The sequence below is a fragment of the Coloeus monedula genome (assembly GCF_965178545.1).
Source record: "Coloeus monedula genome assembly, chromosome: 18".
Lineage (NCBI taxonomy): Eukaryota > Metazoa > Chordata > Aves > Passeriformes > Corvidae > Coloeus > Coloeus monedula.
Window position 1 is genome coordinate 8409754 of NC_138798.1, and position 24254 is coordinate 8434007.

Consider the following 24254-nt stretch of genomic DNA (forward strand, 5'->3'; position numbering starts at 1 on the left):
TTGGAATTTTAAGAAAATACTCTTTCAAATCAATCTATTTGGTAGAATATATTTGGTTTTAACATTTTTAATAGAAAAATTTAACTATTTCTGCAATTTTTTTCCAGGCCCCAGCTACATTGGCCTCTGAGAAGGATGCTGCTTGCATCTCTGCACCAGCATTAGCACTTAAACTGCCAACCCCAATCCCACAGAAATCGTTTACTTTGCAAGTAAGTGGGCTATAAGGAAAAATACTTTAAAAACAAACAAAAAAATCCTGCTTTCTTTTAAATATTCTAAGGTTATTCACATCCTTGGATAAGTTAACATTTGAATGCATGCGTTTGTTGAAGTAAGCAAGATGGTGGCACTTTAGCTTCTAAGAATATGTCTATATGAATAAAGATAATGGCAAACCAGCTAAAAATAGAGCACTTCTGACCCAGCTAAACTTCAAGGAGGAGTGGGTAGCTCTGGTTCATGAGTCCCTCCTCCTGGTTAGCCCAAGTTGTGTGGTGGAGGTAAGAGGCTCTGGTGGGAGTAGCTGCTGCACTGTTGCTGCAGTGGTGTTGGGAGTACACCACTGAAGAATAAAAACAAGGTTTTTCTGAGAGCTCTCCGGAGGTGCTCTGTATCTGAACAGGCTGGCAAATAGTAGTGCTTTAGGTATTTGTGAAATAGTTTTTATGTGTGTTTAGGCTGTGGTAGTCTGGTTCCAACTGCAAGACTGTGGGGAGGCTGGGCACATACAGACTTGATCTGGTGCCCATAATTAGGAAGCAGAGACAGACTAGCACAACCTTTCCTTATGTTTGTGCTTCAAATACAAAGAAGTTATTTGTGTTCTAGCCAAGGCCAATTTTCAGAGGTCTGCTCTTTTGAAGTGCCATGGTATATTTTGAAGCCACGTTAAACAGAGAATGCCATACTTAAATCTGTTCTTAAAGACATTGGTTTGGATCTAATAGTAGTTGTTGCTTTTTGGAGTAGTTTTTTTCCTCTTCCAAAAATTATTTTATTTTTTGTATTTCAGATAAGTTCAGATCCATCAATGTACCTTGAAGTGGAGAATGAAATGACCACAGTGGGAGGTTCAAAGTTGAGCAGGTTAAAGTGTAATCGAGAAGGAAAGGAATGGGAGACAGTCCTCACCAGTCGAATCCTCGCTGCAGCAGGAAGCTGGTAAGAGAGTATCTTTTGGAGGAAGGGGGTCCTGAAGGCCAGAAGACATTTTTAGGTGTACAAAAGTACAGTTTACAGTTATTTTTCATAATAAATGTTTATGGATAAAAGTGTGCACCTCTCTTAGTCTCAGGTTTTGCTTCAAGTATTAACTCTATGCAGTCTTAAAACATCACAAATTCTCATTAGTGAGTTACAACTATTTTCCTGTATGTTTACATTTCTCCTTTAAATTTCTTCATTAAAGTTGACTAAATCATAAGTGACAGGTTTTCAAGTGCTAACTACTAAAGAGCCAAAAATTTGAAATGGCCTGTTTTTGTCATGTCAAAGTATTTTCCTGAGTCTTTTGCTATTTTTTTCCTTAATTTTTCTCAATTTTGCCTAGTTTCAACTTCAGAGTTTGAAAGTGTATTTCTGAAGCCTGAGCCCTGAAAAAGAAGCAGCAGATTTTAAAGTTAAATACAAGTATAGGCTTGAAGGAGAGCTTGTGTATAACCAAAAGCTTTGCTGGTATTTCCAGCTATGCCCCTTGGTCTGTTTAGTTTATAACTTTTCCTCTTGGTATTGAAAATTTTTTCTTAAAGCTGCAATAGTTACTTTTTGGGGAATTTACCCAAGCTGTAGGACAGCTTAAGAATTCAGCCTGTTTTTATGCTACTTGCATTTGACAGCATGCAAATGTTTCTTCTTTGTTTTGGTTTGGTTTTTTTTCAGTGAGATTGTGACTGTGGCCTGTGAGAAACGAACATTATCAGTATTTTCAGCTTGTGGTCGTCGCCTTCTTCCTCCTATAATATTGAACACACCCATTTCCACCCTGCACTGCACAGGTTCTTGCATCATGGCTCTCACCACTGCTGCTACGCTCTCTGTTTGGTAAGGGCCACGTTTGGCTGCAGCAGCTGCCTCAGGCCATGTTCATAGGTACCTTCAGTTGTGTCACTGCACTGCTGTTGAAACTGGAGCTTAAACCACATCAGGTCTGAACACAAGTCCACTTTTGAAAAGAATATGTAGAGTTAACTGGGCAGGACTGTTTCTGTTTCAGCAGAATCCTGTTTCTGTTCTAGGACAGTCTATAATATTGAACTTCATTCTAGAACAAGGATAAAGAATCAGCTAGAAGTCACTAGTTTAAGTGTTTGTGATGCATGTGAAATGGCATGGGGGGGAGGGGAAAGAGAAGCAAGGATACTTCCATCTTCCATCACTTTTAACCAATAAAGTACACAAGTTTTAGAGTTAAACTACTCCAGCCATTTTCAAGATGCCAAGATAAAAACAGTGGTAATTTATTTACAGTTGTTGAATTCAATCTAATGTCTCAGGCAAGTCAGAGCTCCTAAAGGAGTTATTTGGATCCTCGGTGTTGGCTTTGCTGTAATGAGGTTTCCTGATAAAGAGCCATAAAAATTGTTTTCTGCTATTAACTTCTGTCTTACCATAAGGGGTTTGATTCTGCCAAAGTAATTTTGTCTAAGCAATGAAGAGAGTGTCAAAACAAAAAAAACAAACAAAAAACCCCAAACAAACAAACTGCCTAATCCCCTGCTTTGTCATGAATAATGAAGAAGTGCATTTGTTAAAAGATTTTGGAGTTTTCAGTTGTTTGTTGACTGCAGACTTGTCCTTTTGTCTTTTTCAGGGATGTTCACAAGCAGACAGCCATTGTTAGAGATGAGTCTTTGCAAACAATATTTTCAGGTAATAAAAAAGTCCTTTAATTACCAACCTTTGAGCCCACCTGTACTATTTAGTGCCATTTATGAATATGCTGAAATTTTATGAAACCTGGAAAGCCTAAACAAATAATTTCCCTTCATTATTGTCTAATAAAGGGAAGTTCTTGAAATAACAGTGATGACAATATCAGTGAGCAGCAAACCTGTGTGAGATTCTGTAGCTTATAGTCTGCCTTGCTTCTGAATGTAGAAATTCAGTGTTGTGAAGATCACTAAATAAATATTTAATATAAATCTGCTATTACAGCAATTTCTCTGTGTAATTTGCATGTTTATTGTCTCAATGATGAACAACAACTGATTATCTTCTGATTCATTACTTTAAAATCTTCAGTTTCAATCTGGCACAACACAAATCATCAAAAAAGCAGTGTCTCAGAGTACATTAGCTTCTGTTTTAGTACAGTACTGATCCAAACTAGCTAGAGAAGCAGTTGTATTACCAGTTTGCAAATGTCATCATTAGAAGTTACATGCAGAAGCTCTGGGCTTGGAATATGCTGGGAAATGAGACTTCAGCTATCCCACTTATACTGTGCTCTTAGCACACTTTTCTAAATATGCTGGGGTTTATAATTTTAACTTAATGGGAAAAAGAAAGCTAAAGGTTTCTTGGGTTACAAAAGACATAACAGAATTGCTGAAGATTTTCCCTAGGTAAGGGGAATGTTCCTCATTAAGCCCATGTTCTGTATAAATTGCAGCATCAAGATCGATAATGTATTTTGCAAAATTGATGTTAATGCTACTGCATTGAGCCTGGTGCTTGCCATCATTAACTTGTGTCTTGACTTTCCTATCAGTACTTGAGAACAACATTGAACCTTTTTCTGTTGGTTGCTGTAACTGATAATTAATGGTGGATACAATTTCTGACCGTTATGAGTCTTAGGCAAGACTCCAAAAGAAACACTTTGGTTTGATTTGACTTGTAGGAAGTGATGCAACTGTCTCTCAGATCTTGCTGACTCAGCATGGAATTCCTGTCATGAGCATGTCTGATGGGAAGGCATACTGCTTTAATCCTTCTCTTTCTACATGGTAAGTCATGTACTGTTTCCTGCTTTTGCAACTCAGAGGAACATGTGTTCTGATTTACTGGGAAGAAACCATTCTACCTCAGAGTCATGGAAGAGTTACTACTAAGCACAAGAAAAGGTTACACAGGAGTCTGTGTCTTGTTGGAGATCAGATAGGCTTTCCCCATGGAAAGGCATAAGTTCCTATAAAAAAATTCCATGGTTAAATTATTTATAGTGTCTTTCCAAAACAGGTTCTTTGTTGTCCTCCTAAGAGGAAAAAAAACATGTTGTAGTCCTAATATAATTGTTGTAATTAGTGTAATGAGCCTGCTTGATGAAAGGGCTTATTTTAACTCCTTAGAATAATTGTTGTTATTCAACTACTTGAGGCGAATCCTCTGGAAAAGGAAAAACACCTTATTTGTTCTTTATGTCAAGGGAGTAAGGAGCAGAGGATGGGCTCTCAGCCATAATTCTGAATTTGCTGCCATTTCTTAGTTTGTACCACAGTTTGGCAAATATTTGAAAGAGCAATGCCTTTAGTCATCATACAGATTTAAACATGATAAAGCAGCAAAGGGTGTTTTAAATATTTGTACCGTTTTACCCCCTTGCTGTCTGAAGCCTAAACTTGGCATTGGTTTGAGCCACTCTCTTTCTTCTGGCATCTCAAGCAGGTGAAGATGATATCCTTAATTAGGTGTGGGAATGTAATGTCAGCTCCCTCCATATGAAGGGATAGCTGTAATTATAGAAAAGATTGTCAATGTGTGTGTCTGGTGGTGGGGGGACACCTGACATAAGGTAAAATCAAGTTCCTAATGAGAAAGTCATTACCTGTGTTCACTCCGGGCATCATTCTGGGTCATGGCTTCTTATTAGAATGTAAAATGGCAAGTAGAAAATTAATTTCTTATCAAACTAATGGTAAATTACATTATACAATTAATATTTTCAACTTTGGAGGTAAGAGGGACATGGCACAAGCAGAGTTTGGACACATAGTGGGAATAATTAGGGTGCCTGGGATTCCTGAGCACTTCAGTGATATTTTTTTTGATTATCTCTGAAAACACAAATCAGGCTTTGAGGCAGAACAGAGCTGGATCCACTGACGTTGCTGTTTGCAATCCTCAGTCTTCTTTTTTGGTTGTTTGCTTTTTTCAGGAATCTTGTTTCTGACAAACAGGACTCTCTAGCACAATGTGCAGACTTCAGGACTAGTTTGCCATCCCAAGAAGCCATGCTGTGTTCTGGGCCCTTGGCTGTAATACAGGGACGGACATCAAAGTACGCACCCGCTGCTCATGTCGTCAGCACGTTTGTCTGGGTTTTGTCATGTCATTTACTCACGTGCCTGGATCACTGAGTTAGTTCCTAAAATGGCAATGGCTCTGAAATAATCAGTCGTTCATACAGTGGTTTTTTAAACCTTTGCATGTTTATAGTCTGTATCTTAATGTTGTTATGAGATTGTCTGGGGGGCAGGAAAGCACGCTCTACATGCAATCATTTTAAGGCTCCTCTTTATTGGATGGGTAAGGTATTGGACAACTTTGTGTATGTAATACTTTTATTACCTAAAACAAATTATTTACATTTTGCATTTTAATTTTTAGTTTACCAGCTTTCTGGAGTAGGTCTACAATTTTTGAGCAGTTCAGTTGGCCTCAAAGAATCTATTTAATGAAGTCTTTGAGAAAGTTGAGATATTAGTCATCTAGTGAGTATTTTTAACATGTGAAAATATCACCAAGGAATTGTGTGAGCCAGAGCAGATTCCTGTAGGTAGTTTAACAGCCCATCCTCACTTGGATTTGAATTAGATTTCCCAGGCAGATTTCTTTGCTATTTCTGCCCTTCACATCCAAGTTTAATTTTTTTCTGGAGAGAAACTGTGTAGAGCTGTATGATTTTATTGCTCTTCCCTTGAGGAGAAGGGGAATTAATTGTGAAAAGCATTTGAAATACAAACAACACTCTCTTTTTGAGAGAGACAATAACAGAATGAAAAATTCCGTTTGAAAAAAATTCTAATAACTGGTTACTTTTTTCAAATTAGCTTTCTTATGACAATACATTTATATGCAAGAAATCCTTTAAATGCCTTATATCTTGTGTGCCTCTGAAAGATCAGTGCAGTATAGCTAGTGCTACAAAAAGATATATTCCTTAAACTTGTATCTGATTTTATGGCACGTTGATCTTTTTGGTTTTGCAGTTCAGGAAGGCAAGCTGCAAGATTGTTCTCCATGCCTCATTTAGTGCAACAAGAAACAACACTTGCATACCTGGAGAACCAGATAGCAGCAGCACTTATGTTACAATCCAGTCACGAATATCACCACTGGCTCCTTATCTATGCACGGTACCTAGTTAATGAAGGTGAGACCTGCCAGGCTCTGGTACTTCTCTGCAGTTCTGATGGGCTTTTAAGAAACACTGTTCATGTCATGTATATGTATGATTGCCCTTAACATCCTCCTTTTAGCACTTGGCTTCTGGACTCAGAGTTTGCTTAAAACAAATTGGATTTGCTTCTGCAGTGCTCAGTTCTCAGGAATCCTGTTTTGACCCAGTGACTGGGAACAGACCATGGTCTGGGGAAGCAGTGCCATCTGCAGACTCCAATAATGGCAATTGCATTGTAAAAAAGCCCAGTGGTCTGTGAGGCACATCCTGAGTGTTGTCTTGTAGCAGCTACAGATGTTTCAGGAAAACCAGCAGCACCTTGCATAATACCTAATGTTCCTCAGCCAGCTGGCAATTGCTGCCTGATGTGAAATGGAGGGGTTGCTCAGTCTCTGACACTTTGTTCCAGAGCCCATAAAACTGCAGAGAATTTGCTTGTATTGCTTGCACTTTATTCTTTTACATTCTAAAATTTCAACTGCCTGTACTGGTGAATTCCATGTGTTAAATTCTGTGAGGAAAGAAACACACAAGAAAGGTTCTGTGTGTCTATTTTATATTTGAATACATTTTGTCTCTGCGCTATTATGTTAAATAAGGTTAACCATCTGATTTTACATTTTTTGGATTCTGAAGATCTCTCTTGTATCTCTGCCTGTCCACATTCATAATTTAGTAGTTCCCATTGTATTAATTCAGCCTTACTCCTCACGTTCCATAATCATTCTGCACCGAGGGAAATGAAATGGTTCGTGTTAGGCCACCTAATAGGTGTCGCCAGAATTAAAATCAAACTCATTAATTCTTGCCTTTTGACCCTTACCTTATTTAACAGGAGAGCTTACTGAACTGCATGTGGTTCTCTCTGTCCTTCCCCAGCTGAAATTAAAATATTCATCTTGGGTCATATGTTAAAGAGATGGTTGTACTTTTAAAAGCCTTCACTAATTGAGAACCTCTGCTGGGTTCCTCTGGCACCTCCAAATGTTGCTGCCATGGATGGATGGATGGATGGGTGTCACAAAAACTGTGCTTTGCCAGATGTGTATTGCTGCTTCACTAGTTTTCTAGAGCTGCTGAATTTTGAAAATTGCACATTCTATTATTGACCCTTTATTCTTATGATTATTTCAATGTCCACTGAATTCTAATCCATTAAAATACTCCATCTGTTATATGTTGACTGACAAGTTACTCTTGCATAGACGTTGCTTCTTGCAAGGGAATTCCCCCCTCTGATTTTTGGGTGAATAAAGGTGGCCTGGAAACGGTGTGGTTTTATTAAATGTGTTTTGGTTTTTTAACAGCTGGTATGTTTTTTTGCGGGCAGGATGGGGGGTGCAGTGGGAGAGAGGTTGAGATCAGGGCAGCTCTTAAAACAAGCTGGAGTAATTACTTCAGACTTCAGTTTTTCTCCCTGTTGTAGATCATCTTTAGTAGTGGTTTTGGTTTTGAGAACCTTAAATAAGACCCTTCAGAGCTCTAAAAATCATTTTGTATTTCCAAAGATTTTCTGTAAGAATAGTAATATGACTTTCCAGAACTCAGTATTTTGGGCTTTATTTTATTATTTTATTTATTGTAATTCTTTCCTGAATGTTGTCTGCTACATTGTGGAGTGGTTATATGTAGTGAAATGCTTATGAATGTGATTTTATTTCTGATTATCTCCAGGGTTTGAATATCGTTTGCGAGAATTATGCAAGGATTTACTGGGTCCAGTTCATTACTCAGCTGGAAGTCAGTGGGAATCAACAGTTATGGTAAGTCCTGATAGTTTAATGAAGAACAAGGAAGAGTTTCCCGTAAAAACTACAGAGTATTACCTTTTCCATACTCTGCTCTGATCACATAAGCAGGCTTTATCCCATGGCACTGAGATTTATTCCATGTGAAACCACAAGCAAATGCTGGTTGACCCAGAGTCAGCTCTGGTGCTGTCTTGAGTATCACACAGATGAAGGAAAGTTGCATGTTCAGCTCTCAGCATTGTTCAAACAGCAGCTTTGAAACAGGGACATGCCAAAGACAGGTCTTCCCTCTCAGAACACAGCTTGGAGTCTGGAACTGCAGAGACTGCTCCAGCTTCATGAGTGTGCAAATGTAAAGACAGTTTGTATTCTGGGATTCATGGAAGCTGAGTGAGAACATAAAACACACAGCTCTCTCTAGGCAGGAGAAAGGGCATGAATCTTAGAGAGCTCTATGAAACATTTTAATGATAACATAGATTCTGAGGATGCTTTTCTGTTTTCTGTGCAGGGTTTACAAAAGAGAGAACTATTGAAAGAGCTTCTTCCTGTTATTGGACAGAACCTCCGCTTCCAGAGGCTTTTCACAGAGTATCAAGAGCAGCTAGACATCTTGAGAGACAAGTAGCATGTCCCCAGATTTTCCCTGTGAGGCCTGGTCCGAGAGAAACTTCTGAACAGCATTAACCAGAGACAGAAGAGGAGCGAGAGCCCGGTCAGTGGGGACACTCCTGAAGAAGGGCTGTGCCGCAGAGGTCCCAGCAGATTCCTGAAAACGATGAGTGGAGGAGCTAGACAGTTTCCCAAGTGAAACTTGACCATTGAAGCTGTTTCCTCTGAAGCTGAGGCCTCTGTTTCTATGGAAAGTCATGGATATGTACTTCAGGGGGATCCTTTTGGATCTGGATCTCATTTAATATTAAAACAAGCTGAGAACTGTTTGTGCGGTTTCTTGGATGTCCTGTGAAAAGCACAGTACTTCAGAGTACACTGAACAGCATATTTAACCCTGTTTAGGGTTTTTTGCCTGAGGATTTATTGAGGCTCAACACTATATTAAATTAGATGAATGAGCCACGTAAAAAGAAATTTCATAAATATTAAGGTATTATGCAGCCAATAGACTCTTTCCTGTGAATATAATAATAAGAGGCTGTTCTAACACATGGACTATTTTTGTACTAGAATTTGCTAACTTGTAATATGGAATTTTATTTGGCCAATAATCAGGCTATCACTACAAAGTCATCTTGTAGGAATTTAATTACAAAGGCTATGTTTCAAAGTAATTCTACCAAATTAACATGTCATCATCAGGTTTTTAATTTTTCAATGTTTGTAAAAGGCATTTTGGGGGGAGGGGGAGGGATACAATGGGGTGGCTCTTTTTGTAAGTACAAAATAAAAGAACATTGCATTGGTTTAAAAAAACAAAAAGCAAAAACATGGTCTTGAATTATTACAAAGGGCACAGGCATCTCCAGAAATGTCAACACAGGCTGAATCACGTTAATGTGTCTGGAAATAAATAATTCTGTCTGGATGATCTTTCCTCTGAAAGCGTGATCAGGTGCGTGCTGGTGATGTCTGTGGATAGCTACAGCGTTTGCCTCTGGAGCCCCATCTTGGCCGAGGGAGCAGGAGCTGTGTGGGAGTGCTCATCATCTCAGCCAGAGCCAAACAGGCTCCCCTCACCACTGACCAGAGTGGGAAGGAGCTTCATGCAGTTCTGGCCATGTTCCTTGTGGAGTGCTCTTGGAATTCCACTGAAAACAAACCAAGTTGTTGTCTTTTCCCAGACTGTGCTTGGTGGTGGGGAAGGAGCAAGTGAAGGTGTTGGTTCTTTGCAGGCCCTGCTGTTTGGGTGTGCCTCAGTTTATGCCTTGCTTTGAAATGTTTTTGAGTAAGAGAATTGAAATGAGTAAGTGTATTTGAACCCTTGTAAAAGGGTAGTTTCTCCCCTAAACCTCTAAAAAACAATATCCTTCACCCTCAGCCAGGACAAGGAGTAGCTGTGCTGCTGCGGCCAAAGAGTCTGATAGTGAGAACCAGTTGTAATGTTGTAAATAATTCATATGCTGTTTCCAATTAGACTACACTCATGGGAACAACTATTCTGTTCTTCAGAGGAGAACCGTAGCAACATAGAATCATGGAATATTTGGGTTGGAAGAGACTTTCAGAAGTCCTTTAGTCTAACTCCCTGAAAGCAAAGCAGGTTGTGCTCACCCTTGTGCTCATGGATGCAGCCAAGGACCAACTGATGGGATTAAAACAGCAGCTGAACACCATCTGGGGAGAAGGGGAGTCTGGTCCAAAGCCTGGTGCAGTCAGTGGGAGTCTGGCTCTCCACTTCCATGGATTTCACTCCAGTGGCTTTGTGTAGACAGCTGCCAGGTTGATGGTTTAACAAGGAAAGAACAAAGCAGGAATGGATTCGGAGGTGTTTGTTAAGTGGAAGCTCCAGGACACCTGGCTGTTTCTTCCTGGTAAAGACAAGATATCCGGACTCTGACTGTCCTCTGTACAGCCTTGTGCTGTTCATACCAGTCTTGTAATGAAGGCTCTTTAATGGGATTTAAAGTAATTAGCTAAGAGACAGTAAATTTTTTGTCGTTAAGTCTTTGAAGAGACACTGAAATACTTATTGTGAAGAGCTGTATCCGTATTAAGACACCAAGTAGGTTTTTCTACCCAATTTTTCTTGGGAGGTTCTGTCACTGCCCAACAGTGCAGGAATACAATGATTTTAAATTCCATGCAAGAAAACATATTTTAGTGAAACAGAAGCCCTGGACGGCTGCTCGGAGGCCCCACCAACTTTCTCCAGGCTGAACATCCCCGGCTTTCCCAGCCTGTCCCCCCCGGCCCGGCGCGGCCCCGGAACGCGTCTGCCGCCGCCGGTGTTTCCGCGCCGCGGCCGTTCCCCGCCGCACCCGGCGGAAGGCGCGGGCGGGCCCGAGGCGCGGCCCGGGCAGCGCAGGCCGAGCAGGCCGAGCCGCCGCCATGGGCAAGCGGCAGCACCAGAAGGACAAGATGTGAGCGGGGGGCGCGGGGCGGGGCGCGGGGGGGCCGAGCTGTGCGGGGCCGTGTCTGTGCTGTGCCTCAGTGACCCCTCTGTCTCGCAGGTACATCACATGCGCCGAGTACACGCAGTTCTACGGCGGCAAGAAAGCAGGTAAGGAGGGACGGGCCGCTCCCTCAGGTCCCCGGGACAGCGGGTGCTGAGCTCCGACCCCCGGCCTGCGGCCCGAGCTCACGGTGCTGCTCGGAAATGCCGCGTTGGTGGCCAGATGAGCGTCCCCGCCCTCCGCCGGGTCTGTGCCCGCTGGTGGGGCAGGGCCTGAGCGTTGATCATCAGATTTAAATTCAGCGCTGTTGGTCTGTCAGAGCTCTGTTGTGACCTTTTTCCGGCAGTGTAATTTCAGTTCAGAAATTTTAGTTACAGTTTTGCAAGCTTTATGTGTTTTTCCTTGTCATCAGTAAATTGCCACGGTTTATGTAGCAAAATGTAACTTTAAAATGTTTCTTTGTTACCTAGAATACTATGTATTTATTCAAACATTGTGTGGGTTTTCTTTTTCCATAAACAGACCTTCCACGGACCAATTTTAGACGTTTATCATTTGATCACTGCAGGTAAGACAACAAATTTACATTATCATTATAAAATGACACATCTAGTTATCAGGCTGATGACACTGAACTAAAGCCATCTTCTGAAGCAATTACTTTCATTGACTTGTGCCTGCTGGGGCAGTAGTGTGGCAAGAACAAGTTGAATAAGAACTGAAACAAAGTCTGTGTGACCCATGATCAGTGTCTGCAGAGGTTGGAGGTGATGGCTGAAATAATACACAAGTGATAAAATAATGCAGAACAATTACTGTGTACATCCCACTCTTTCAAATCTGTGTAATCAGGGCTCAAGTCTACTTGTCCCTGCTCAGAATGTGCTTGGTCAGTCTCTCATCTTGCTGAGATAGTGATTAAGGTAGCTTGGAAAATATTTCTGCTATTTTTTTCTGTTTAGAGTTTACTGCTTGAAGTGCAGGAGTGAAGGAAGAGAGTTGGTAGAAGTGGGTTAGAAATCCTTGTTACTTGGGTAGTTCAGGAAGTTGCCTTCCATACAGAGGAGCTAACAGCTGCCAGGATTATGGAAGCATCCCTAACAAGGGATGCTGAATGTGATTGCCAATTACATCGTGATTTCCAGCTGATTTTGCTAACAAGAGTGTGTTCTCTTTTTTCCAGTTTGTCTCTGCAGCCATTTGAATACCCAGTGTGCACACCAGATGGGACAGTCTTTGACATCCTGTAAGTTCCTGTCTGTACTTAGCTTCATTTTCCTGTTGTTGAACTGCTTACAGCTGTGTAACCATCATAACCATCAAGCAAAAACAATCGTGGCCATCAGTAGAGGTTTCTGATGGTGCTTGTCACAAATTACTTTATCCCTTCTCTTTTCAGGAGCATTGTTCCTTGGATAAAGAAATATGGAACCAATCCAATCACAGGAGAAGTAAGTAGTGATGGGTGTATTCATATCATGTCTTTGCTTTCTTTATGCTCAGTTTTTAATTTAATGTGTTGGAGAAACAAAAATGCCTTAGTGAAAGCAAAAGAGATTGAATGGGAGCACAGTTTTGAGGGTGTGTGAAAGAAAGGAGAGCATTACATCTATTTATTTTTTGTAATTGGATTGTAAATAGGGCAGAGGTGAGTGGTTCATTTATATGAACTCCCAGGGTATCTTGCCTGCCTTCCAGCTGTGGCATAATGAGCATCTGTATAGATGGAAATACAAACTGTTGTTATGCTGGTGCTGCCCAGAAAGCCTAACTGCTCATTGATGGAAAAGACTCTTCTGCTGCCTCATGTAAGCAGAATTCTGGTCTCTACAGGGCAAGGGGCTGGCACCTCTCCATCTGGGTTTAAACTTGCAGCAATGTTTCTTAACCCAAAGGATATTTGGCATCATGCAGATTGAGGAGATTAATAGATGATATGAATGGAAAGCTTACACTACAGAATCTTTTGAGTTATCATGACAGTATATTTCAGAAAGCTTCTGCCATCATGGTTCACTGTGAGAGAAACTTTTGTGGGTCTCTCCCCCCTTTTTCTGCGTAAATGACAATTATGAGGGGATTGCTTTCTGTAGTAGCATGAAGCTGTAAAACACTGAATAAACAGGAAGTAGAGGAAATATTTCCCTGTTGGAATTAATTTTTTTTTCTGATGTGTTAAAGTGCATTGTTTATGAGGGCACAGGGGAAAATTTTAAGCAGAAACTGTTGCTTGAGCAGCTGAGATTTGTCTTTTCCTTCAGTGTGTGCAGTTACTTTTCCAGGCACTGGGTGGCAGCCATTGCCCAGGATTGCCGATGGCTCTGGGCTGTGAGATGCCTTCTGAAACATCTTGTGTTTGATTAAAGATCTTCCCGTCAGACAGATACGAGGAAAAGCTTACAGGTGCAACATTCCAAACTCTAAACATGAACAGCCTGTCTGAGACTTAATATCTTCCTGCAGATGTGTTTGTGCAATGGTGAGATGATTGAAGGTCTTCACATGTGAAGAGGCCAGTGTGTTGTTGAGAAGGAATGAAATTACAGCTATTTCATTTGTTTTTGCCAACCTCTCACCAACCTTGCTGCTCTCGGCATTGTTTGGGAGTTTTGGGGTGTTACCAGATCATTTTTTTTCACTCAGAGCAGCTCATTGCAGACTGTGAACCATGATGTGGTTTAAAATTGCTTCAAGTAAATGCTAAGCAAGAAGTGTAACGTGCCTGATTGTGTTGTGCAATGGAGAGAGAGGGAGACTGTGCAGAATATAGTTGGTGAACCATAAATGTTTAAATGAATTCAGGCCTTGACACCTGTTAGCTTACCAGACTTTTGCCTCTGTAGTTGATCTGCAGTGCACTTCCAGCTCTCCTCAGTGTGCATCCACCCCTTTTCCTCTGTATCACTGTCTGGGGAGCCCTTTCTTCCCCCTTTTGTCCTGTGGTGGACTGGTGCTTGTACAGCTCTCTCCTCCACAGGACCAAGGTGTTCCAGATCAATTGGAAGAAAGAGGAGACACTTGTTCTCCAGAATAGCACACAGCCCTGCTGAATCCAGCCCTGTGGAGCTCTAAGTTGAAGAGTGGGGTTGAAAGAAGGATTGTATTTAGATTTTATTTTTCAGAGGGATAGCTCAGGTTTTTGGAAGGGGAGGATGGCATTGGGCAGGAATGGGATAGGAGTGCTGGGATAAGGCAGGGTAGGTGGCAGAGGAAGTCAGTGAATTGAGCTTGTGCATCTCTGGACTGCTCTGTCCTCTGTTGAATCTGTCACTGTGCGTGCATCCTCTGTTCCCTGTGCAGCTTGTTCATGGAAACCACAAAGTATCTTTCATAATGAATTGATGACTTAGAGAAACTCAGGACTCTCTTTATTTAGAGAGGTATTGAGCCAGATTAGCTGCAATGCCATGTTGTGTACAGTAACTTATGAAGTTACTTTGCACAGGTTGGTGATGAGGCTCTGGAGGATTTTTCTGTTTATTTGTCTTGAAGTAAAAAATAGTAATGAAACCCTTTGTGGCTTGTACTTCTCTGGTTGTGGTTTGCTACAGGACAGATACTTTAGAGAAGTCAGTAGACTACTTGAAAATGGGGTGTTACTGGTGCACTCTTGGCACTCACTGGTTCTGTCTAGCTGTCTTATTTCTGAAGTGGACCCCTCAGTGGAGAACTGGAGAGCCTTGCAGTCATTAATATATTTTGCTGTGCTCCAGGGGGTAGGACTGTGCTAGTCTTTTATTAATTGGTTGTTTGTGAACTGATCTACAAGGGATTTCTCTGATTCTTCTGAATCCTAAACTATTGGACTAGCCTTTGTTTTTAAAGAAATGCTGCAGTGCAAATCACCGTTGACCTTTGTCTAGAATTTACCATGAGCTATTCTAGAAAGTAACTTTAGATTTATCCCCCCCACACCACTTTTTAAGAATGCATTGGTGTAAAAAATGCTTGTTTTACTGCTACACTAATAATTTTGGAAGAAGCAGTGCATTGCTTGCAGCTGAACTACAGTCTGTCAGTTGGCATTGGCTCACTTTTTTTGTCAGCTTTGTCAGGACACTGCCCTGGCTTATCCTTATGCTAAAATTGCATAGAATAAAGAGGAAAGTGATAGTTAGCTCATTCCTTTTTACTGACAACAGCACTTTGGTATCTTGGGCTTGCAGAGTGTTGCAGGCTTGCCAGAATGTTTCATGTAGTGACGTTCTGACAGCCTGACCAGTGTGCCCACAGGAGGCAGCCAGCTGGGATCAGGATACCTGTTTCAAGTAGTGAGATTGGCCAGAGCATGTCTGGTTGATTGGAATCTCAAATATGAACAGATCAGCGTGCCTTTTGACAGGAATTTCAAGGAAATTGTTCTTCTTTGTTGCGTGGATATGTTACATGTGGGCTGAGCTATTTTTCCTTCTGTGCATTGTAATGTGTCTGATGTCAATACCTATTTTTTCCACTCTGGTTCAGTGACATTGTCACTGTGTGGGCAGACCAGATTGTTGTGGCTGTACTTTCAGCCCCTATCAAGGCTCTGTAACCTAGGGCAAATATCTCTGTTCCCTTGTCTCAGAAGTAGCTACTGTCTTTGTCCCTTGTTCCCCCTTTTCTTTGGGAATTTAATTCTTTTGGACACTGGAAAGCCACTTAATTCGATTCAGTCCAGTTAATTTAGCCTGGCCTAAGAGTTAGCTTAGGAGACCTGAAGATGCTGTGTGGTGGATTTATGAGACTGAGAGTCACATTTCTGGTCTGAATGAGGCAGAACAGAATTTGTGCTTTGCCCCATCTCATGCAAGGTTAAGATCCAGACCTGCAGGCCAGAGAGGGTGTTTTCTTAAGCATCACAAGGTTTTAGCTTCTCACTAGGTTAAGGAGGAAGCTTTTTATAAATTCTGAGGGTTTTTTACAGGTTAGAAAAGCTTTTTGCTTAGGCTGCCTCTGAAGATAACCATAAAGAGGAGTCTGGTGCATATGAAGAAATAATAGAAGGCAGAGCCACTGACATGGAAAATGAGAACCAACTTTGGAGTCAGAAGGCTAAAAACCCCTGACTTTTCCCAGTGAGACAACTGCCTTTTAAAAAGAGAGAGCTGGACACAAAGCTTTGCTCTGTGTACAATATAAATATTTGCTATTTTTCTCCCACACTCTTTAATCCTGTATTTACCAAATAAAGCTGACTTGAGGTGAAATTATGACTAACATGATGAAATAATTGTGGCAGTACAGGTGCCTGGCTCCTGCAGTAAGCCTGTCTGATCTGGGCTTTGGAAGCACCAGAGAGCTTGTACCTGCAATACCCTCCAGCAATGGCAGCCTGCAGTGGACACCTCCTCCCTCCAGCACTGCTCATGAGGAATGTAAACAGTGCCCTTTTTATCAATCATTTGTTTGAAGTAAGGTTGGTAAGATGATGCTTGCCATAATAATTATAGGCACTTTCAAAACCTGTAACTTCTTACCCTCAAAAGAAAAAATTGCAACTAAATCTGTTATGTCAAAACTTGGAAAATCATTCTCAAATACATTCCTTAAATATATTGATCTTCCAAATGCTGGCAGCTATTGTTACTTCATTTTATTGTTGAAATCATGATTTCTTTTCAATTTGGTCAGCTAGATTTCAGTGAGTCTCATAAATCCCACAGAAATCAGTTGCTGGTTTTGCAGTGTAGCTTGCTGACCTGGTTTAATGAAGAGGATGTGAAGAAGATTACTTCTTTTACTGCTAATTTGTTAATCTCATTTAAAAAAGGAACAAACAACCTTACAACACTTTTTTTTTAATGCACTAAAAAAGTCTTTGGCTGTCTAAATAAGGGAAATCCTGTCTGAAAAGGATGCAGAAATAGGGGCAAAGGTGAAACTTCCTTAAACATAAAAGTGTTTTTACCATGTTTGTATTTTGAGAGCATAGAGATAGAAATAGAAAACATTGATAATTGTTTTTTCACCCAGGGAGTGAACATAATGAGAAGGAGGGCTTAGGTATTTTTTTCTGCTTTTTCAATATTCCAAATAAAGAAACTGCAGTGTGAGCAATACGGGAAATAACAAGTACTGTAGGAACAGGTGTTAAAGTACAGTTCAAGTTCCAACCAGGACTTTATGGTTCACTACAAATTGCTTTCCATCTCTGTCACATAATCAGTGCAGGATCCCTGTGTTTCAGGAATGGATTCCTGAAAGTGGGTTGGATGAGCTTCACACATTACTGAGTCAGAGGTGTTGAGATTACAGTCACAGACAAAACTCATCCAACCCTGAGTCAAGTGGAACAAATCTTGGGCCTGAACTGGGAAGAGGATGAGTTCAAATTTCATGTGACCCTTACTGGCTAAGTCAACAGTGACGATGGCTTTTAACTCAGTTCTATGGTCTGTGAGGTAATTTACTGCAGGTTACTGCTTTAATTGTGTTATTCCAGGTGTGTTTCTAGATAATGAGCAGCAAATAATGGATGTCATCAGACAAAAACCTGTGGTTTGAAGGTGACCCCTTTCAGGCCAGTGTAGCAGTGTACATTGTCAGGAAAATGCAATAGCTGTAGATAATGTTCGGTGGGAGGCATTTTCCGAGTGTTTGTTGAGGCCTTTCTGTAACCTGGTGGTAATGTTACCTTAGCATTCTGATGATCATCTAAAACTGGCACGTTGAAGCTGGAGTCAGATTTTCCTTGTGCTTTTTCATGTCTTTGTCTTGAAAAGTTTTCTGCACTTACTGTTCCCAAAGAGATTGTGCTTACTTTGAGCATTTTCATCTTCTGTCTAGATACAAAATACTGGCAGGAAAATGCTGTGGAGACTTCCACAGGCAGGCTATGTCCACATCAGTTTTCCATATCTAGAGTGCTGGGACTGTCTAATTAAGAGCTAAATAGGTTGACCAGTTGAGATAATTTTCATTATGTGGAATTCAGGGTGAGTCATATCCCTCTCACATTGTTTTTTTCCTCAGCATCAGAGCACAGCACCTGAAATCCAAGTAGTCTGCTGTGTTTTCTCCTTGGGGCTTTGGAAATGAGTGATCATTTAGGTGGATCAGTAACTTCAGGTCTCATTTGGATGTAATATGAGTGATGTATAACTGAGAATTTTAATTTTTCTCTAGAGAACTCCTTTCACATACATGTCAGAAGAAGTCGGCACATCTTCAGCTTTGAAATTCAAAGTGTATTTCTTAATTTGTCTGATGCAACTCAGGCCTTCAGATACTGCATAAGTTTAAATGTCAATTTCCCCCTTTTTCCCCCTTTTGTTAAACTTACCATATTTTTCCTGTATATTTGAAGTGAGATTTTTTTTCCTGTTTATTTGTAAGAAAAGTTTCAGTGTGGGGTGGGAATACAGTTTTTTTCTGGGTGAGTAACAGCTTATTACAGAGCAGAGAACAAAGCTTACAGAAATAAAGCCAAGGGAAGCTTTGTTGTTGAAAAATGATTCAGACAAATCGAGCTTGGTTTTCATGTGTTGCAGTAAGAGGAGTGAAATGATCAGGAACAGAAAACTGGAAGACTGTCTGAGGTCTTCAGCTGTCTCAGTCTGCTTTGCAAACTGCATGCTCTGTCTTGAACCAGTGTTTGCTTTCTGCCTGCTATGGCTGCTGAGAGCTTCTGCTGATGGTTTTTCATCTGATACATATCTTCTGTAAATTTTGGGTTTGACCAGCTTAGTCTTGTTTGTATTTGTGCCAAAATTGTGCTTTTCTCTGTTAGTGTTTACAGCTGTGTATTTGGCATGAAGGAATTTAATGCTTTCTTGACATTTTGTTGTTGAGACTTGTATTTTCCTCTCAGATGTTCTTCATACCTTTAAGTTCTCCATACCCTACAGGGTCAGAGTTCTCCTCCACATCTCTTAAATTTGAATATATCTTCTTTGAACAGAGTTAATCTTAATTATACACAGTAAATGCTGTGTGAGTGCCTGCTACAGTGGTGGGAATATTTTCTAATCTCTTCCTGAAATACTTTGATAATACTTTGATGTATTACATGTGATAGTGTAAAAACAAAAACCATTTCAGTGTATGTTAGAGGAAAGGTGCTTTGAGAAAATGGCAATTAATTGCATTTTCTTTTGGTAGGCTGGGTCATTTCAGAAGCAGGTATTTATTTATAAGTAGCTAGGATGAGCAGGAGTTCCTCTTTTTCTCTTATTTTTGTTGTTTCCAGTTGGATGTTGCTGCCTGTATTTCTGTGGGCAGTAGCAGCCTTTCAGACACGGGTGGTTACAGCTGTCGTCGTCAAGCATCTCTCTCCAGGTGCATTTTTGTCTGGGGCAGCAGACACAGGCTGCTGCTCCAATGCCCAGAATCCACTTTGAACGAGATGAACTCTTCAACATGCAGCAACTGAGCCGTGTCGTCTTACCTCATTGGCCACAGAAATTATTAGCTTTTACTCAACAGTCTAAATGCATTAATAATTGACTAGTGACCATAAATTTTCAAGGCCCCTGGATAGAAACATATGAGGACATGATTCCTGCCCTGAGGAATGATCAGGAAGTCATGTGTCGTAACTGGAAATGGTCATAAAACACAGGGGTGATCAAGGGGATGAAAATCCCACTGAGTCATATCCTGACAGATAACTCCTTTTGGGAGTTTTCTGAAAATTTCCCATTCTCCTTTGTTGCTGACAAACATGGATAGCTGGTTCTTTCTTTACCAGAGTTGTTTGTGTGTTTTACAGCAGTGTACCCAGCACTACTAATAGTTAGCCTTTATCTGTCCTAAAAAGGGGATTTATTTTTCAATTCCCTGTATCTTTGGGAAACAGCGAGGGTGAAGAAGATGAGATTTTCCTCTACTTTCTGCTCAAGTGCTTTATCAAAAAAAGACATATAAAACCTTCCAGTGTCATGAGTCACTGGTCAAGCTGCTGTTCCTCCTTCACACCTTGCTGACTGTGCTGGTGGTGGGCAGTGTTTGATCCAGTAGCCCGCCTCTGGACACGGCAGATAAACATGTCTACCATTATTTCTAATGCATTATGTCCCTTACAGCAAAAAGGTATTTACATCTAGGTTTTACAGACTGAACAGATGGTCTCTTCTTTTCATTTTCTGTGTTTTGGTGTAAGTGTGCACATTGGATGGGATTTTGTGACTGTGACACTTGAAAAACTAGCAGCTGTGAAGCGCTCTAGCCTTAAATGAGATGCAGCATGAGGTTTCCCACAGATCTTTACTTGCCTGTTTTTCACTAAAATTGGAGACTAGATTTTTGGTGCTTCTGCAAAGCTTTATTTTCTTTGAACTGTATTTGGCTGTGGGTCTCTGGATTGGTAGACTTCTGACTGCATTAAGACTGCAGGTTTGATCTTGCGATGCAGCCACACATCTTTTTTTCATGGTAATTTCTGTTAATGTGCTCTTTGATAGAGCAGCATTATTGCTGGTATCTGTGAGCCGTGTGTGTTATCAACCATATCTTTATGGTTCTCTGGACAAGGCTTTGGTGACCATATGGTGTTAGTTTAATTAACTTTTAAATATGTAAATACAGTGGTCTGGAAGTGTGTAATGAAGGATCTTCTGTGTCCATTTCCATTCTAGCCCAGCAGTACATGAAAACTGCAGTTAAACAGCAGCTTCATCCAAGAATGTGAATTGAGGGTATCTTTTTAGCATTAGGTAGGCAGCTGTGATAAATATGGAGCATTTTTGTTGTTGAATCAAACGTAGAAATAATACCTTGAATTGTGAGGCTGTTCTGGCCTCTTGGCTGCTGAGCCCAAATTTTTCATGCAGTGTTAAACTACACATAGATGGCTTAGCTTGTTAAAATAGTGCTGCTGTTTCCAATTCTAAACCCTAATGTGTAGACCTGAGGATTTCCAATGCCCTTTATCATCATTAAATCCGTTTACAGGATCTGAAATAAGTAACATTATACATGGAATTATTCCAATACTATTCATTGAATTCATGTCCCCATTTTTTGTGAAGATTTTGTAGCAAGGAAAATTGTAAGAGGGCTTCTTAAAATGGGAAGTTGTATGCAAAGTTATACGTAACAAGTCTCATCTCTAAAGGAACCAAAGCATGTAATACAAAATTCATTTGCTGTTGTTAAGCTAAGCTTGGTACTTGGTAGCAGCACTGCGTTTCAATATTAGTGCTTGTTCTGGCTTTCTCTTCTGCTTGAGGTAACTCTGTTTCTTGTTTTGGTGGGATGAAAAACCATCAAATGGCCATGCCAGCTCTGAATGATTTTTGATGTCCTGTTATGAACCAGTTCAGATGTGACACATTAATTTTTCCTCATGTAGTGTGTTGGCCCTGGCTGGACCCCAGGTGCTGCCAAAGCCCCTCTCTCCCTGGTTCTCCACAACTGGACAGGGGAGAGAAAATGTCACTGGGGGTTCATGGGTTGAGATAAGGGTAAGAAGAGATTTTCTTCTTAGGTAAGTTATCCCAGAGGCCTTACCACCATTTCTGATTGTCCCAACCTTGGCCAGCAGCATGTCCATCCTGGAGCCAGCTGGACACAGCAGAAGCTTCCAGCAGCTTCTCACAGAAGCCTTGTAGCCTCCTGTTTCAAAAACCTGGCCACACAACCCCAATACTAGCTTCCCTGGATTTTTGTGTGTTCCTGACAGAGGCCATTCAGTGTGTCTGATCAGGGGGTCCAATCCCCAAGTGCTGAACATTTGAACACTTACTCAGTTACTGTTGGTAGGATGGGAAAGTCTGTCTTTACTAAACGCAGTACTTGCTGCACGTCACCAACTCTGCCCATGTGTGGGTAGAGAATCAGTGGAGCCCTTTTTGATTGCTTTTCAGGCTGGTGCATATCCAACAGGGTCAGAGCCTCATTAACAAGAAGAACGTGCAGCCAGAGACCAAAGAGATTCAGCGAGTGTAACTAATTGATGCATGGGGATTGTAGGTCATATCTGCATGAGACACCCAGCGATGACAGAGAGTGATTTAATTCGAAACAATTGGCGTGTTCCATCCGCGAGCTGCCACAGTGCCCCACTAACCTCCGTGGCGTCATCACCTCTGCCTGGGTATCAAGAAAGGATGCTGCCCTTTGGGATCCCGCAGGAGCCACTGCTGTCAGCTGACAGATGAGAGCGTGCGGGGTGCTGGGGCTTCTCGCTGCCGCAGGAAAGTAGGTCATGGCCAAAAGTAGCCTTGGCTGCCTTTGTGGAAGTGTGCCTGTGAGAGAGGAGTCAGCTGAGAAAAGAGCTCGCACGGTTTTGCATTTGTTTTTTTTTTTAGCCCTTCCTTGCTGTGGAGCAGCTGGCACTACGTGCCATGAAATGCGTCTGCTTTCCAGTATTTCTGCATAAAATATTTTTAGAAGGGAATATGCGGCTCTTATTTCTGCTTAAGGGAAGTGGCAGATGCTTGTGGCCTTTTCATTTTCATTAGGAATTTTGAATTTAATTAGATCAAGTGTTTTTAATAAACACTTTTTTTCCTCTTGCTTTCTTAACTGGAGCGTGGCTGAAACTGGATGGTGGGTGTGTGTCAGGGAAACTCAGGTTGAAAATAGTTTTGAACTTGAGCTATGTATGCAACATTTGTTCTCTCTTAAGCCTTATTAATAATAAAAAATACATGAAAACAAGTACTTTAACTCATTTTAGGATTCATTCACTCCTGCTGTCTCTTCCCATGAAGATCGGCACCGTTTGTGGCATAACAGTCATTTCCATGGCAACAAACTGTGTGATGGTACTTGGAAAGCTTTGACTTTTGATGGAGAATAAATAAAAGGAGATTCACCCACATGCAAGATAATCCTGGTTTTGTGTGAAATGAGAGGAAAAAAATGATATTATACAGGTGGCCTATATCATGTCCTTTTACACTTTCCTGGGTAATGGGTAGATGTTTCAAAATTGGACCTTCTGGAAGTCCTGGTGTGTGGACTCCCTCCTTTGTGGCTGCTCTGTGTGCAGTTGCCAGATCCTGTAGCCTGGTCCTGGGCACAGAGCAATCCTTTGTAGCAGATCATCACCTGGTTTTGCTGTTCTGAGGCTCCAGAGATTTCCTTTGACTAAACACTAAATCCCCCTCTTGCCTTGCCACGCAAGCCAAAGCACAGAGCTACTCCAAAGCTGACGTGTCAAGGTCACTTCTTCAAGAGAAGCCTGATAGAAGGCCAGCCTGTGGCAATAAAAGTTTGTAATATTCGTACAGCACTTCACTACAGGGTTCTCACTCCTGGCAGTATTTCAACTCCTGTATGACAATCATTGTTTTTTATTTACTGTTGACATAAGACTGTGTAAGTGCTGGTCTCTGTGGGGAGCAGATCCAGTACAAGCAGCTGATGCACCATGAGTAACTGATGCTGAAAAATAACCTTTTTCCATATTATGGAAAGGTATGACCTGAAATACCATACTATTTCCCTGGGTGCGGAGTGAGAGTCCGAGGACTTGGCAGCTCTTCTAACAATACATCATACGGTGACAGATGAAACAGTGCACTGCAGCTTTTGCTACCTTTAAAGTCTGCACAGCAGTTTAGTCTGTCTTTTCTACTAAATTTCTGTCAAGGTATAAATCTGAATCTTTAATCATGCTAAACTGTTTCTTAGGGAACTGTTTCCATTTTTCTTTAAAGGTGCTCATATGTTTTGGGCATGCCTCAGGTCTGCCAGGAGGATAATTTAAGGACCTTTCTTGAAATTATCAATGTTTCCAGTGGTTATATTTCTAAAGAAGCTTTCTCTGAAACATAATTTTTGGCTGTTGCACAACATGTGCACAGATGGATGCTGCTTTGTGTTAACAGTTGTTTAGGTTGAACATATCTGTCCAGGATCAGATGATAATTTTGGCAACTCTGCAGTTCCCCTACTACTTCTTTGATAATTTTTTCTTGTAAGAAGATAAATAAATAAATAAATCTCTGCATTCACTTAGTCATTTCAGAAGCTGCCATTGCCTTTGCTGTCCTTTGTACCCCAACAGTGGGCAGATTGTTGTGGGTGGTTTTTTTGAGAATCCACTTAAGAAAAAGCAGTGGTACTGGTCTTCCATCACATAACTAAATATAACCGAACCTGGCCTCTTTTTTCCATTCCCACCTTATTCCTACTAGTTCTCATTGCTCTTCCTGCTAA

The 24254-nt window shown here is 41.0% G+C and overlaps 2 protein-coding genes across 5 annotated transcripts in view; both read left to right on the plus strand.

The window, feature by feature from the left end:
• The window catches only part of HIRA (histone cell cycle regulator), a 32995-nt gene extending 23589 nt beyond the window's left edge, over nucleotides 1-9406 (plus strand). For 2 of the 3 annotated variants that reach the window (XM_082293277.1, XM_082293279.1), the window contains 9 exons: nucleotides 108-212; nucleotides 1016-1164; nucleotides 1882-2043; nucleotides 2813-2871; nucleotides 3845-3950; nucleotides 5099-5221; nucleotides 6153-6316; nucleotides 8018-8106; nucleotides 8606-9406. In XM_082293277.1, the coding sequence (XP_082149403.1) occupies nucleotides 108-212; nucleotides 1016-1164; nucleotides 1882-2043; nucleotides 2813-2871; nucleotides 3845-3950; nucleotides 5099-5221; nucleotides 6153-6316; nucleotides 8018-8106; nucleotides 8606-8722 (1074 nt within the window). In that variant the 3' untranslated portion in view covers nucleotides 8723-9406. The remainder of the gene's footprint in view (nucleotides 1-107; nucleotides 213-1015; nucleotides 1165-1881; nucleotides 2044-2812; nucleotides 2872-3844; nucleotides 3951-5098; nucleotides 5222-6152; nucleotides 6317-8017; nucleotides 8107-8605) is intronic. The other variant, XM_082293278.1, reaches the window with a different exon arrangement.
• A 1622-nt stretch (nucleotides 9407-11028) lies between these two features.
• The window catches only part of PPIL2 (peptidylprolyl isomerase like 2), a 67751-nt gene continuing 54525 nt past the window's right edge, over nucleotides 11029-24254 (plus strand). For both annotated transcript variants that reach the window (XR_014226941.1, XM_082293694.1), the window contains exons 1-5: nucleotides 11029-11132; nucleotides 11223-11272; nucleotides 11688-11733; nucleotides 12349-12411; nucleotides 12565-12616. Coding sequence is in view for 1 of the 2 variants with exons in the window: in XM_082293694.1 (XP_082149820.1) it covers nucleotides 11101-11132; nucleotides 11223-11272; nucleotides 11688-11733; nucleotides 12349-12411; nucleotides 12565-12616 (243 nt within the window). In the remaining variant the exon portion in view is untranslated. The remainder of the gene's footprint in view (nucleotides 11133-11222; nucleotides 11273-11687; nucleotides 11734-12348; nucleotides 12412-12564; nucleotides 12617-24254) is intronic.